Raw genomic sequence first — 12,628 nt, 5'->3', positions numbered from 1 at the left:
TGTTAAAAGATTATTCCAAGGTCAACCCGAGGATCGAACTCGGAACCTTTTCGGATATCATATTTAATGATACTTTGTGAGCGAAAGTCATAACCATTAGACCACGCGACCTATTTATATCTCTCTATTGCCAGGCCCCACAACCTCGGGCTCAGTAGTGGGCTACTGGCCTTCGAATGAGTGAGTGTTGCTGTATAGATTTGCGCAGAGCAATCACCTTTTCTCTAGATCCTTTCGTATCTCTGGATTTGAGCGCCAGCTCTGATCTTGTTACTCTAACTTCCATATCTGCTCTTTTATCATCTCTTTATGTCGGCGTTTATATGTCTAGAATCCATAGCAATATGTCACCATGAAATATGTGTAGGATGCAATGCAAAGGCGTATATGATTCATCCTTCAGCCGGAATCTTTCTCGCATGCCTCTCTACAGTGGCCAATATCCCCATCTCCGTTTCAGCCAAGCCATCATCACCAGAATGGATATTGCTCAAAGATGATCACTGCCCCAAGCTTCCATCACTCTTTTGACAAAATTGTAGCACCAGTAACGGCTATTTCATCCAAACTCCCCACCCACGGAAATTCACGAACGCTGCTATATTCTTAATCATATACCCCGGCCGATCTCGCAGCCACCACCACCCGTTCTTCCAATTCGATAAAACAAATGCGACGAGCGCATAATAATGAGCCATGATGACCAGGGCCTTTGGATCGAAAGAGTTGACCAGCATGACAAACTCTGGCGGTAGAAATGAGAGCCAATGAACAAAGTATAGCAGTAGTGCATTTGGCGGTGCCCCACCAAATGGTGGCCGCGATATCACAGCGTCTATAACAGGCGCCAAGCTTTTAATGACCCCCATGTAAAACTTTGCGTTGGGATCCGGAATTCCATAGTCCAGAGCATGACTCTCGATCATTTGGACCAGACCGCGAGCCGGGCCTTGCGTAACATCGAGGACCTTGACTCCGTGCGATAATCCCAGAGGAAAGAAAGTTCAGGTAGCTGCGAGGCCGGACCAAAATTGAGGCTGGTCATTACTTTGGCTCAGCGTCTCGATCTAGTAGTCAAGGAGAGCCATTACGCGCGTCTAGTGCATAGTCGGGATGATGTTTGCTTGATATTTCTTAGCGACGGAAGGGTGTGGCGAGGTGCTGTGGATCATCCCTTTCCCTAGCGGAGCAACTTAGACCCTTCATGGCTTAGCTGAAAACCTTCAATTCGTTGGATCCTTCGGCGCTTACCCGCCGATCTTAGTTGACAGAATGGTAACTTCCCTAATCAGGCCTAGTACACTAACTCTTTCCACCTCAGCCTTATAAACAACCAAACCGTATAACGCCTTGGCTTCTACATGGAAACTATGACTGGTAAGTTACTTGATTAATGATAGCTCTTACTGCTCCGCCATCATAATAACGCAGTTCGCACGCATTTTAGATCTGCATGGACGGCACAACCATCAACCCTCTCATCATTTTCAAAGGACAGAACGTTCTACAAAGCTAGATTCTGCAAGAACTGATTGATAAATGGTACTTTTCTGCAAACTCGAAGGGTTGGACAAGCAATTTACATGGTGTTAAATGGTTGAAACGCGTCTTTGAACCAGCGACGCGTGAGAAGGCAGACAGTGGACAACAACAACGACTCCTCATATGCGACGGTCACAACAGTCATATAAGTGGCAGTTTTATATCACACTGTATGCCGAATCAAATATCTCTCCTCATAATCCCACTGCACACTTCGCATGTGTTGCAGCCACTTGATGTTGCGGTGTTCGGTCCACTAAAAAAGCGCCTCACATCTGCGCTGTCACATCTAAATGAAGCGCAACTCACACGGGTACAAAAGGCAGAGTGGTTAACTGCGTACATGCAGGCAAGATGTCATACTGACATTCGTTGCACTCAGTTTGCTATCAAACTCAAGAGCAAACTTAGAAATCTCCTCCTCAAACCTACAAGTCACTATACATATTTTGGCTTGTCACACCAACAACAAGAGCAATACTACTCAACGATTGCTACAACCCTCTATGATTCATTACATGTCATTGCTCCTTAGTTACTGGGCCGATATGACCACATAGCATATCTCTACAAGCCTCTATGATTCATTACATGACATCACTCCTTAGTTACTGGGCTAATACTACACATGACATATCTCTATCAACTAGAGGCCTAGGAACATGAACGATAGCTCCAAAAGCTTCTACAACCCTCTATGATTCATTACACGTCATCGCTCCTTAGTTACCTACAAGATTGGTTAAGTTATGACATAATCTGTCTATAGGGGTACTCTGACCTTGGACCTCCTTTCACTTCCTATAGGCTAGGAACCTAGGATGGTTCTATGGAATTCTCTTACGTCGACTACAGCTACCAAGCCTGGTTAGTCATGGAAAGTCTTGGAAAATAAGAGAACTACACTCCTTTAGCATAAATAGGATTGCCCTTTCCTGAAGAAAGGGCAAGCAGACAATACAGTAAATCGACTATCACATACTTCCACATCTTTTCCAAGCTTCCAAGCATTGATCTTGTTACTCCTTGTTTCTGAAAAGTCAGTGAGATGCTAACCTCTGACTTATCCCTGAGTTCTCAGACTCAACATTTGTTACAACTTGTCTAAACCACTCCACTACATGATACACCTGATTGCTGCATTGTGGAATAGTCTAAGCTACGACCCTTTGGCTCTGTTTCCTAAGACAGTGTGTTGTCTTAGTAAAATCACCCCTTCCTTGGGTGGCTAGATTCTCACATCTGGTGCACCCACCATTACACAAGAGTCGACGCATTTTCGATTAATAACATTACTTCTGCATGGAGAGGAGCAGGCTTACAACCATTTTTACAAGCTCGTACAGTACTAAATACACCAACGACACGGTACATCCACAAATTGGCAGAAGAGACAGAGCGACTAAACACTCGCAACTTTTTACAACAACGTGAAGCAGACAATCTACGAGCGATAATACAGACACGGAGGACACAGAACAAGGGTAAGAGGACAGTTTTAAAGGGTCAATTCTGTAATGGTGGGTGCACCAGATGTGAGAATCTAGCCACCCAAGGAAGGGATGAATTTACTAAGACAACACACTGTCTTAGAAAACAGAGCCAAAGGGTCGTAGCTTAGACTATTCCACAACGCAGCAATCAGGTGTGTGATGTAGTGAAGTGGTTCAGACAAGTTGCAACAAATGTTGAGTCTGGGAACTCAGGGGTAAGTCAGAGGTTAACACCTCACTGACTTTTCAGAAACAAGGAGTAACAAGATGAATGCTTGGAAGCTTGGAAAAGACGTGGAAGTATGTGATAGTCGATTTACTGTATTGTCTGCTTGCCCTTTCTTAAGGAAAGGGCAATCCTATTTATGCTAAAGGAGTGTAGTTCTCTCATTTTCCAAGACTTTCCATGACTTACCAGGCTTGGTAACTGTAGTCGACGTAAGAGAATCCCATAGAACCATCTCTTAGGTTCGTAGCCTATAGGAAGTAAAAGGAGGTCCAAGGTCAGAGTACCCCTATAGACAAATTATGTCATAGACAAATTATGTCATAGACAAATTATGTCATAACTTAACCAATCTTGTGGGTAACTAAAGAGCGATGACATGTAATGAATCATAGAGGTTCGTAGGAGCTTTTAGAGCTATCGTTCATGCTCCTAGGCCTCTAGTTGGTAGAGATATGTCATGTGGTAGTATGAGTGATGTCATGTAATGAATCATAGAGGGTTGTAGAGATATGCTATGTGGTAATATCGGCCCAGTAACTAAGGAGCGATGACGTGTAATGAATCATAGATGGTTGTAGCAATCGTTGAGTAGTATTGCTCTTGTTGTTGGTGTGATAAGCCAAAATATGTATAGTGACTTGTAGGTTTGAGGAGGAGATTTCCAAGTTTGCTCTTGAGTTTGATAGCAAACTGAGTGCAACGAATGTCAGTATGACAAATTCATATTACTACAGAGGAACTGCGGTCCAAAGTCGTCGAGGCCAAGGAAGCAACAATACAGAGAACACGGAGATCAGGTACAACAGCACCAAACAACAAGATAATTGTGCCAATTAAATTGGAAATTGAAGAGGAAGACTCAGAGAGAATACGACTGTATTATCGTTGAGCCCTAAGGTAGTTAATACATGGTATTGCGGTTACGTGCGATAATCTACCACTGAATGTCATGCTATGCCATCCGTCCTGCTACGCCACAACTTACGTTACCTTTTTGTGAAACCCTTATATCGAACAATCAATGATAATAGATTAATCGTCATGACCAAACTTTTCGCTTCGCTCAAGGTTGGAGGTAAGCAATATGCGGCTGCCCAACCTAAGAGGAAGCAATATGCGGCTCGTCACAATTGTGACTGTAAGTACCTCTCTATTATGATTTGTATGTAAAGGTACATAATTAAGCCATTCTATGAAATTATCACTTCTTTGCTCCTACTCCTACCCTCTCTCCTACTCTCACCCTCGCCCTTACCCTCGCCCTTAGTATGTTTAGAGGGTTTCTAGGTTAGGGATTAGGTCCTCAAACTCTAGAGGAATTAGGAGGCTAGCTTTCCGAAGAGCTGCCACCCCCTTCTTTTAGAGGCGCTCTTCCTTCTAGGCCTTAATTCCTGCCTAGTGAAGCTGATTTTAGGCCTAGTTAGCAGCCTAGCAGGCTACTTGAACCTGCTTGGCCTCAAGCTTCTAAGCTGCTAGCTTAGCTTTCTAGGCCCGAAGCTCGTGAGTGTGAGCTGCCGTAAGCTCACCTCTAAACTAAAGGAGCCTAGCTTCAGCTCAACTGCTTCTTTGACTCCCCAACCTAGCGTTGAAAAGCCAGTAGGTTAAGCTCTTGAAGGTAGCCTCCTACTAGAACCTCTTCCGTTCCTATGAGCCAATTCCTATAGCTCTCCCTCGAGGGGCTACTAAAACCCTCTAGAACCCGTTGTTTCTAGTACTGTAGCCCCTCTTTAACCCCCCTAAAAGTTGAGGGTTTTGGTGTAGAAACCTGTATAGGTAGAGGCATAGGTGTAGGCATAGGAGCAGGCTGTGAGTACGTACGTAGCTTTGCAAGAGCTATAATGTGGCTTACTAGCCAAATTCCTGCTTTCTAGAAAGCTGATATAATTATAGACTCCCTAAAAGTCTATAGCTGCATTTTGGTAAGATCCCTCATAAAGGACTATAGGTCATATGTAACATCCATATCACATATGGCAGCAAGCACAGCCTCTCTATGCTAGTGCTTATACGGCTAGAAGATCCCTACATGTAGCTGTAAAATATAAGTAAGATGGGATGGGAATGTGTATATGATATTGTGTTTTTCTGCCATAATGATGAAATCATCGCTTGTATGGCTCACATGAGAGTTAAATAGTAGAACCTTCGTTTCCTTAGAGGGAGTATGCTCTGCAAAGTGCTGAGCTCTGTACCTTAAAGGTTGGCGTAGTACTAAGTATCCATGTGTATTTTGCCTAGAATGATAAGTACAGGCGGTATGACTTTTCTGGTGGCAGACACAGCCTTAAGTATAGTAATAGACGTACGATTTTCAGGGCTTAGGGTGTAGAGCTCCTTTGTAGCTCGTGGCACAATCACACGCTCTCCACCTGGAATCCCAACCTAAAAGCTAGTTTCATCTACATTCTAGATTGACTCTGGTTTTATACCACGCTCTAGTATAAACCAGCCACTCTTGAAACCACTTTAGAACTATAGGCTCATCTTAAGCCTTTGTACGCTACTGCGCAATTGGCTTCGTAGTAACAAGGTGATATTCCTTAAGCTCATTCTGTATAAATTTTGTAAGCTAGACTATGGTGGAGGTTTTGTTGAGAAGTGGCGGTGAACAGACGCACGTTCCGACCCGCATATTGCTTCCTCTCGGGTTGGGCAGCCGCGTGTTGCTTACTCCAACCTTGAGCGAAGCGAAAAGTTACGATTACGGCCCCTGAACAAGACGTTTCCAACAAAATTTAGCGCGTAAATGAAGTCCAGTTAGGCTTTTACTTTAAAGTAGCGGCAGTAAACCCCTGTCGCAAATCCCTAAATCAACGATCATGGTTGAAAGCTAATCTCCCAATCTACCCATCTTTATTCTTACAACAACAGAAATAGTATACAGGACGCCATGTTGGACCCTTTCGCTCCGCCGCCGTGGCTTCGCATAGCCTTCGAGCCTATGTGCGAACTGCTACACCTCAATACCCTCCCACTCCACGCCCACCAAGTGCTTTTCGGTTTTGTGTTCTACACAACTGTCAACTCCGTGCTGGCGCCCTTCCTGTCTGCGCGTCTGTTTCCGGCCACATACCGTGGCTTACCCCGGCGGACACAGCTTCAATGGGACATGCATGTCACATCCTTTGTAAATTCGACATTTCTCTCCTTCGCCTTGACGTACGTGATACTGGCTGACCAGGAACGTGCCAATGCCACTTGGGAGGACCGGATTTGGGGATACACGGGTGCTGGCGGGCTCGTGCAAGCTCTTGGTGCTGGTTACTTCATGTGGGAGCTGGGTGCTTGCGCTTCCAACGCCAGCACACTGGGTGCTTTGGACCTGCTTCACGCCGTCGTCGGGTTCTGCATCACCATTTTGGGATTCGTGCGTGGCCTTCGCTCTTTCCTTTCCTTTCCTCGGCTTGCTGGCGTTATCACCTGCTAATACATTCTTGTTCTCACAGCGCCCTTTTGGTCCGTACTATGGCATCCAGTATGGCCTGGTCGAACTGTCCACGCCTTTCATAAACATCCATTGGTTCCTCGGCAAGATGGGCCTGGCTAGGTCTAGGATCCAGATGGTCAACGGGATCGTGTTGATGATCACCTTCGCCTCATGTCGCTTGCTCTGGGGTTCCTACATAACCTTCACCTTCTTCGGCGACGTATGGACTGCGATTCAAGCAGATAAGCCGTCGTTCACGCTGTACTACTACTCCCCCTCAGAGCCACCTCTCTCGCTTGAGCACCGCGCTCCAGGGTGGGTCGCTGTCGCCTTCATGTGCACCCACACAGTCGTCATGTCTCTGAGCGTCTTCTGGTTCAGCAAGATGGTGGCGACTGTGCGGAAACATGTCAAGCCCAAGGGAGATGGCAAGGAGAAGAAGGTGAAATGAGGAGTTGTTAGTAGTTACTGTGGTGTGTTTATGAGAATTTACCGCATTCGTATGGATGAGTTGGGTAGACGGTATACAAATAGAAGTTGGGAATCGATGGCAACGTATGTCAGGATCCGGCCTGTATTAACAGCGCGCCTTAATTGGTTATTAATTGTAATTGCTCCCACCAAAAACAGAATTCTTGAAATACCCAGCGATTGCAAGAGTACCACTGAGTTTGTACAGATTAATCATGTATGTCACGCATTGGAAACTTATGCAGTCAAGCACCCATCCAATTGGATGAGGCGCACTGGGACATGCAAACGGACGAGCTCATATTCCAACGTCGTATATATACGGAGTAAATAACCATCCATCTTATCTTCTCGCTATACTCATATCGCTCCTCACTTTCCCTCTATTCTCATCGCTCCTCGCAGCTCATAGCGGAATCCCTGCCCCTGGCTCCCTCATCATAAGCTGGAGATCGACCCTTCCCTCCGCCCCATACTTTGTAAAATCAAGGCTAAGCGTATCTCCAGTTTTCACCCAGCCAAGCCTGCGATACAGCTTCTCGCCCGCTTCAGACGCTTCAATATACGTCTTCTTGCCCTCCTTATCAGCCATCTTTAGCACAGGCACCAGCAGCGCCTTTCCCAAACCGAGCCGCTGGTACGCAGGGACGACGGCGAGAATGTTCATCACTACACAGGTGGTCAGTTGCTACCCCTATTACCCAGCAACTCGGGCCGGAAAATCAACGATTGAAGGGTAAAACGCACTGTACATATCATCATTCGTCACCCACTTGTCCCGGTAATCATTCAACTGCTTCACGAACTCCTCCGTCACCCCGACATTCGTCCCTGGCACAGGCTCCGGCTGAGGGCCGTTCTTGGCCGCCTCGGCTTTGGCTACCTCCTCAGACGTCAGGGTGTGAGGGAACCACCAGCGGGTAACAGCTGCAATTTTTCTGGTCGCACGTTAGTCCTCGTCACGTCTCCAGGACACCAAAAAAAAGGAACTCGAACCCCGCAATTATAAATCCAGATAAGGGAATAAATCAACGCAACGAGGGAAAACCATGGGATGAGAGACAAAAATAACCTTACCCAGTCGCCTCATCAACAACCTTGAAGTGCCTTCGCCCACTCATCGTCCATTGCCCTTTCCAGAACGCAATATCTTTCTCCCTCAACACCGCGCGGTCCACAGTCCCGCTCATAGTACTGAAAAGCAGATTATCCGCGAAAGCGGCATCGAAAGCTTCGACAAAGCCAGGGATATCCTCATCTTTGCCTTCGGAGATGGTGAAAGTGTATTCCCCAATCTTCAGGGTCTGTGGGGGGAGATCTGGTGTCGCCATTATGGATGTGGTTGGGGGTTAAGTCAGGGCCGAGGCAGAATGTTATGTACTTCGCAGAATTTCTGAACTGGTCAAAAGAAATTACTCAGGCCAAAGGTTAAAAAGCGGGAAATTGGAGAATAAATAATCCAAGGCGGAACGAGAAATATATATATATCCTCCACCTCGGCACCTGCAAGTATGACTCGTGGCCGACCCGCCAAGACCTCCCCACCTGCTCTTTCGGCTTCGCTCTATGGAAACCGCACACTAAAATTATGGAGGATCCATCAGGTGAATTAATTGTTCAGGAATAGTGATAAAGGGGGATATAAATATGTTTTGCCAGAGAGCTATATATATACTATGGTATATGGATCTATTCATTCAGTGCCTTGCCTACAAAGCTACATGTAGAAAAATGGGTCGCTAGAAACCTGTTTTATTAAATTTATCACCCACTTATTGCATAAGCTTTCAAATGTCAAACAAAATATGCATGAATTAATCTTGTCAATAAGTGGCTAGACTCACATATTATGCATGTTTTCTGTCTCCGTTGCCCATCCATATTGCTTCGACCCGGAACCCATCCGTGGCTCCCTCTCAACACCAGCCCGTCCGCATAGCTTCTGCCTCCAAAGCTTATCACCCATCCGCCCATATGCCCTCACTCTTCAAGTTACATTCCCAGCCGTGTGGTCTCCCCGTCTCCAAATCGCACCCATTCTCATTGCAAATCCTCTCATAATCATCGTATGGATAATGCACGATATGCTGGACTTCGTCTGTGCTTGATGCTGTCCTGTTCCCATCATCATCCACAAAGTAGTAGATACACTTCGGGCGTGGTGATGTCACATTTCAGAATTAACTCCACGCCTGCTCCTTGGCACCGAGTCATAACCTCTAGGTGATCTTCTTCCGTGAATCCTCGGTGGTAACGGCTCTTGTTCATCATTGTCGTATCTGGCTGTCGGCCCTTCTTCCATCCAAAATCCAGGGTTTTAAGTGCCGGGTGTCGATGTTTCTGCTCGAGAAGTTTGAAGATCACAGCCATTGCAATATCATGGTGGTTTTTCGTAAGATAGGGTCCACCCGAAATACACAATTGCTCAAGGCTTGGTGGGATGGCATCCACAAGACTCTGGACCGATGGGAAGTTCTCCGTCTCTTTATTGATATCGCCACGGCTAATGAAAGTTTCCCAGGTGGTTTCGAGGCGTCGAAGGCCTTTTAAAGGGGCTAAAGCCTCAACTGAAGAGACTATAATAGAACTCCAGACATAACCCTCGTGTAAGACAGTCAAGTCCTGGAGATGTGGGTTTATGCATGATACTGCCGCCATTAGGTTGATGCCCTTAAGCTCGTCGTCTTTGATCAAGGGATCGTCTCCAGGGCTCAAACGATCTGTACAGTAGAATCTCTTTAAATTTGGGCAACAACGCCAGAGCCGAAAAAGGGCATTGGGGCGTATTATGGTGCCGTCCAGTATGAGGACGGCAGGAAGTGACTACCTAAATAGGGGCGATCTTTTCTTCCAACCACCAACATACTGATATTAACCTGTTTAATTTATAGCTGGGGATACAAGAGCAGCCTTAAAATAATACCTCGTACTCGATACAATAGTTTTGAATCAATTATTTTGCATACTGCTGATTCAAAGCTTTTATAGCATTAACTTATTCTTTTCTTACGGCGTTTATCAGTTATCTAGGAAAACAGAATTAAACGTGTCTCATTATTTGGGATTAAAATTGCGAGGGGCATTCTTGCAGGAACTTTTATACTTATTTGCCTACTTAAAAAAAGAAGGAACATTTTATCTAAGTTATTCGTACTATTTAGGATTCTTATATTGAGGTAGTTTGATACAGTGAACTTCACATCCGCCAATCAGCTTGCCATTGTCCGTGGCTTGGAAGGAACAACACAAGTTGCCTTCACCACCGTCTACATCGAGCGCGAATGATTCCAGATCGGCCAACCGGGTTTATGCTCGAAGGCCGATTCCGTTTTCAACGACTCATCTAGGAGCATACACCTGGTCCCCCTTCGTCGTCAAGCTCGAGGCGCGCCTGCGCTTTTCTCACCTGCCATACACCACAGAGGACTGCCCATCGTCCTCATCTATCTGCACATATGGCAGTTTCCCCTTCGGCGACGCTGTGAGCGTCCCTACCTGTCTGCCCAGCGACTCTGCACTGATCACAAAATCGTTGATAAAATCCGCAGCCATCACAGACTTAAACGCAGACCTATCCCCCGCGGAAGCAGCGACCGACCTCGCCATCCGCTCCCTGTTGGAAGACAAACTCTACTTCCTAAATGTGAGTATCCAACCCCCTACCCCCAGTCTGCCCCCCACTAACCCCACCAGGGCCACGAACACTGGATCACCAATTTCTACACCATGCGCGACATCGGTCCTCTATCCACCATCCCCTGCCTCCCCCGACTCATCATCGGCCAAATCGTCTATAGCAAAATAACACGCACACTCCACGGCCAGGGCACTGGACGGTACTCGCCTGCTGAGATCGCAGCGCTGAGGCTAGAGACCTGGATGGCGCCTCATGCGTTGGTGGGGGAGGGGTGGGTTTTGGGTCTGGATGGGCCGACGGATGTGGATGCGTTTTTGTTTGGGTTTTTGGTGTCGTCGTTGACTGCTTCTGCGTGAGTTTTACCATCTGTCCATGGAGTAGAACAGATATTATGGGCGGATTTTAATTTGATGTAGGAATCCGGAGACGAAGGCGATAATTCAGGGGCTCCCCTATTTGATGGGTTATGCGGAGAGAGTGCATGAGTACTTTTCCGGTTATAAAATGTGGGAATGAAATGGTCTTCTGGGTGTGGAGTTACTGCTTCCTTCCCCTTTACGCATGTATTATCTAGCATTTTAGCTGTTAGCTGTATCGACAATTGTGAAGCAACCCTCCTCTATCAATAAACTCATCAGCCGCGATCCTCGCGCACCAATCCTTCATCCGCCCTACTGCCGGGGCATATCAAACGAAGCCAAGGACATCTCCATCTGCAGTCCAAATAGTAGTTCCATACCGGAGAAAGGGCGCCTGCCGAATCCTGGCCCATGTATAGCCAGATCGTAAATACCCACTGTTCCTCAACTCGCTGGAACGAGGTGACTTTGAAGCTTGCCTCTATGAGATCTGTATCAGATGAGACCAAGAAAACGAATTCGTCAGTTCGGCGACCCTTGGAGGGAGTTAGTCTTTGGATGGACCTAGTTCTCTGGCCTCGTGTCGGTTTCGCAGCGAGATTGGGGCGTGGACGGCCTATCCTCCTGACAGTAGAATACTCCTATATTCCCCGCTTTCTGCGGAAGCCTTTCTATATCGATGCTTCGGTGTCGAAGTATAACGACTAGATAGTTCTGCCAATACATAACCTCTGTAATCGATATCCCTATCTCCCGAAAGTGGTTCCGGATAATAATAAACAGAGGCTTCCAATCCACCATATCCCTCCTATCCAGGCCCCCACCAATCGCACCATTGCGCATCCCGACTCTCCACCCAAAGGGCCTCGGCATATACTGCGGCGCCATCCCTGGGGCGAAGTACGGCGGAAGGCGTGCGACTGATTTTGGCCACGGCTTGGGTGGCATCTCTGTCTGGAGGAAGTAAACAACCATGCCGTCCGTCGAAGCCCATAGTTCCCCGGGAATAAGTTTTCTTAGCTCGGGTTTATATAACGCTTCGGGGTCAGTTCCACCACTGTGGCACTGTGAGATGCCATGTTAGTTGGAGATGAGGTGGGTGATTGAAATCGTGGTTGTGCGGGATGGGATTTGTGAATATAGGATCGTCTGATAATAACTGGCCAGCTTTTTTGCCCACGTGAAGTTGCTACCTCATACGATACTTCGCCGTTTTAGCGTGCAACTTACAGCTGAAGCACTAAACAAGCTTCTCTTTGGCTCCGTAGCTAGAGTAACGGTTGGCTTTGATATTACAGTTGCCAATATGAGTAATTCGTTTCTCAAAGCCTGTTCTCATTCTGCTTTTCTATCAGCACCATTATTCACTTCGAAAACAGTGTTAGCGACTAATTCAGAGAACCAGCATGCAAAACCCCAAAATCATAAAAAGCCAAAGTAGAGAATAGCATAGATATATCCCTCCATAAT

At 46.5% G+C, this 12,628-nt stretch overlaps 4 protein-coding genes and 1 non-coding gene across 5 annotated transcripts; 2 read left to right on the top strand and 3 right to left on the bottom strand.

Annotated features, from left to right (window-relative positions):
• Positions 1-18: 18 nt before the first annotated feature.
• Positions 19-112, bottom strand: VC83_06508 (the record flags this gene model as incomplete). The annotated part of the gene is made up of 1 exon: positions 19-112. It is a non-coding gene; the product is annotated as a tRNA-Val (tRNA).
• A 143-nt stretch (positions 113-255) lies between these two features.
• Positions 256-1,127, bottom strand: VC83_09642 (uncharacterized protein). The gene has a single exon (XM_024473055.1). It carries the CDS (start codon positions 924-926, stop codon positions 555-557), a length of 372 nt encoding a protein of 123 aa, XP_024328823.1. The 5' UTR covers positions 927-1,127; the 3' UTR covers positions 256-554.
• A 4,920-nt stretch (positions 1,128-6,047) lies between these two features.
• VC83_06507 (uncharacterized protein) lies at positions 6,048-7,330 on the top strand. The gene is made up of 2 exons (XM_024470105.1): positions 6,048-6,631; positions 6,711-7,330. Exons 1-2 carry the CDS (start codon positions 6,155-6,157, stop codon positions 7,140-7,142), a joined length of 909 nt encoding a protein of 302 aa, XP_024323566.1. The 5' UTR covers positions 6,048-6,154; the 3' UTR covers positions 7,143-7,330.
• On the bottom strand, positions 7,331-8,836 carry VC83_06506 (uncharacterized protein). Its single transcript, XM_024470104.1, has 3 exons — positions 8,240-8,836; positions 7,910-8,100; positions 7,331-7,831 (listed from the first exon to the last, which is right to left on the bottom strand). The coding sequence occupies exons 1-3, from the start codon at positions 8,491-8,493 to the stop codon at positions 7,569-7,571; spliced, it is 708 nt and encodes a 235-aa protein (XP_024323565.1). The 5' UTR covers positions 8,494-8,836; the 3' UTR covers positions 7,331-7,568.
• On the top strand, positions 8,674-12,565 carry VC83_06505 (uncharacterized protein; the record flags this gene model as incomplete). Its single annotated transcript, XM_024470103.1, has 4 exons — positions 8,674-8,766; positions 10,413-10,805; positions 10,856-11,151; positions 11,216-12,565. The coding sequence occupies 4 exons, from the start codon at positions 8,674-8,676 to the stop codon at positions 11,313-11,315; spliced, it is 882 nt and encodes a 293-aa protein (XP_024323568.1). The 3' UTR covers positions 11,316-12,565.
• Positions 12,566-12,628: the final 63 nt, after the last annotated feature.

Source organism: Pseudogymnoascus destructans (genome assembly GCF_001641265.1).
Source record: "Pseudogymnoascus destructans isolate 20631-21 unplaced genomic scaffold scaffold_12, whole genome shotgun sequence".
In the NCBI taxonomy this organism is placed as follows: Eukaryota; Fungi; Ascomycota; class Leotiomycetes; order Thelebolales; family Thelebolaceae; genus Pseudogymnoascus; species Pseudogymnoascus destructans.
The sequence above is the reverse complement of the archived record's forward strand: the minus strand, read 5'-3'. Positions and strand labels throughout refer to the sequence as shown.

What these genes read in the sequence shown, in the direction of transcription:
- VC83_09642 (XM_024473055.1), bottom strand. Translation starts at nt 926, where the DNA reads ATGATCGAGAGTCATGCTCTGGACTATGGAATTCCGGATCCCAACGCA.
- VC83_06506 (XM_024470104.1), bottom strand. Translation starts at nt 8,493, where the DNA reads ATGGCGACACCAGATCTCCCCCCACAGACCCTGAAGATTGGGGAATAC. An exon ending in GTTGTTGATGAGGCGACTGG is followed by an intron (nt 8,101 to 8,239) that starts GTAAGGTTATTT and finishes ACGTGCGACCAG; the next exon opens with AAAAATTGCAGCTGTTACCC. An exon ending in GACGAATGATGATATGTACA is followed by an intron (nt 7,832 to 7,909) that starts GTGCGTTTTACC and finishes CCACCTGTGTAG; the next exon opens with TGATGAACATTCTCGCCGTC.
- VC83_06507 (XM_024470105.1), top strand. Translation starts at nt 6,155, where the DNA reads ATGTTGGACCCTTTCGCTCCGCCGCCGTGGCTTCGCATAGCCTTCGAG. An exon ending in GCATCACCATTTTGGGATTC is followed by an intron (nt 6,632 to 6,710) that starts GTGCGTGGCCTT and finishes TTGTTCTCACAG; the next exon opens with CGCCCTTTTGGTCCGTACTA.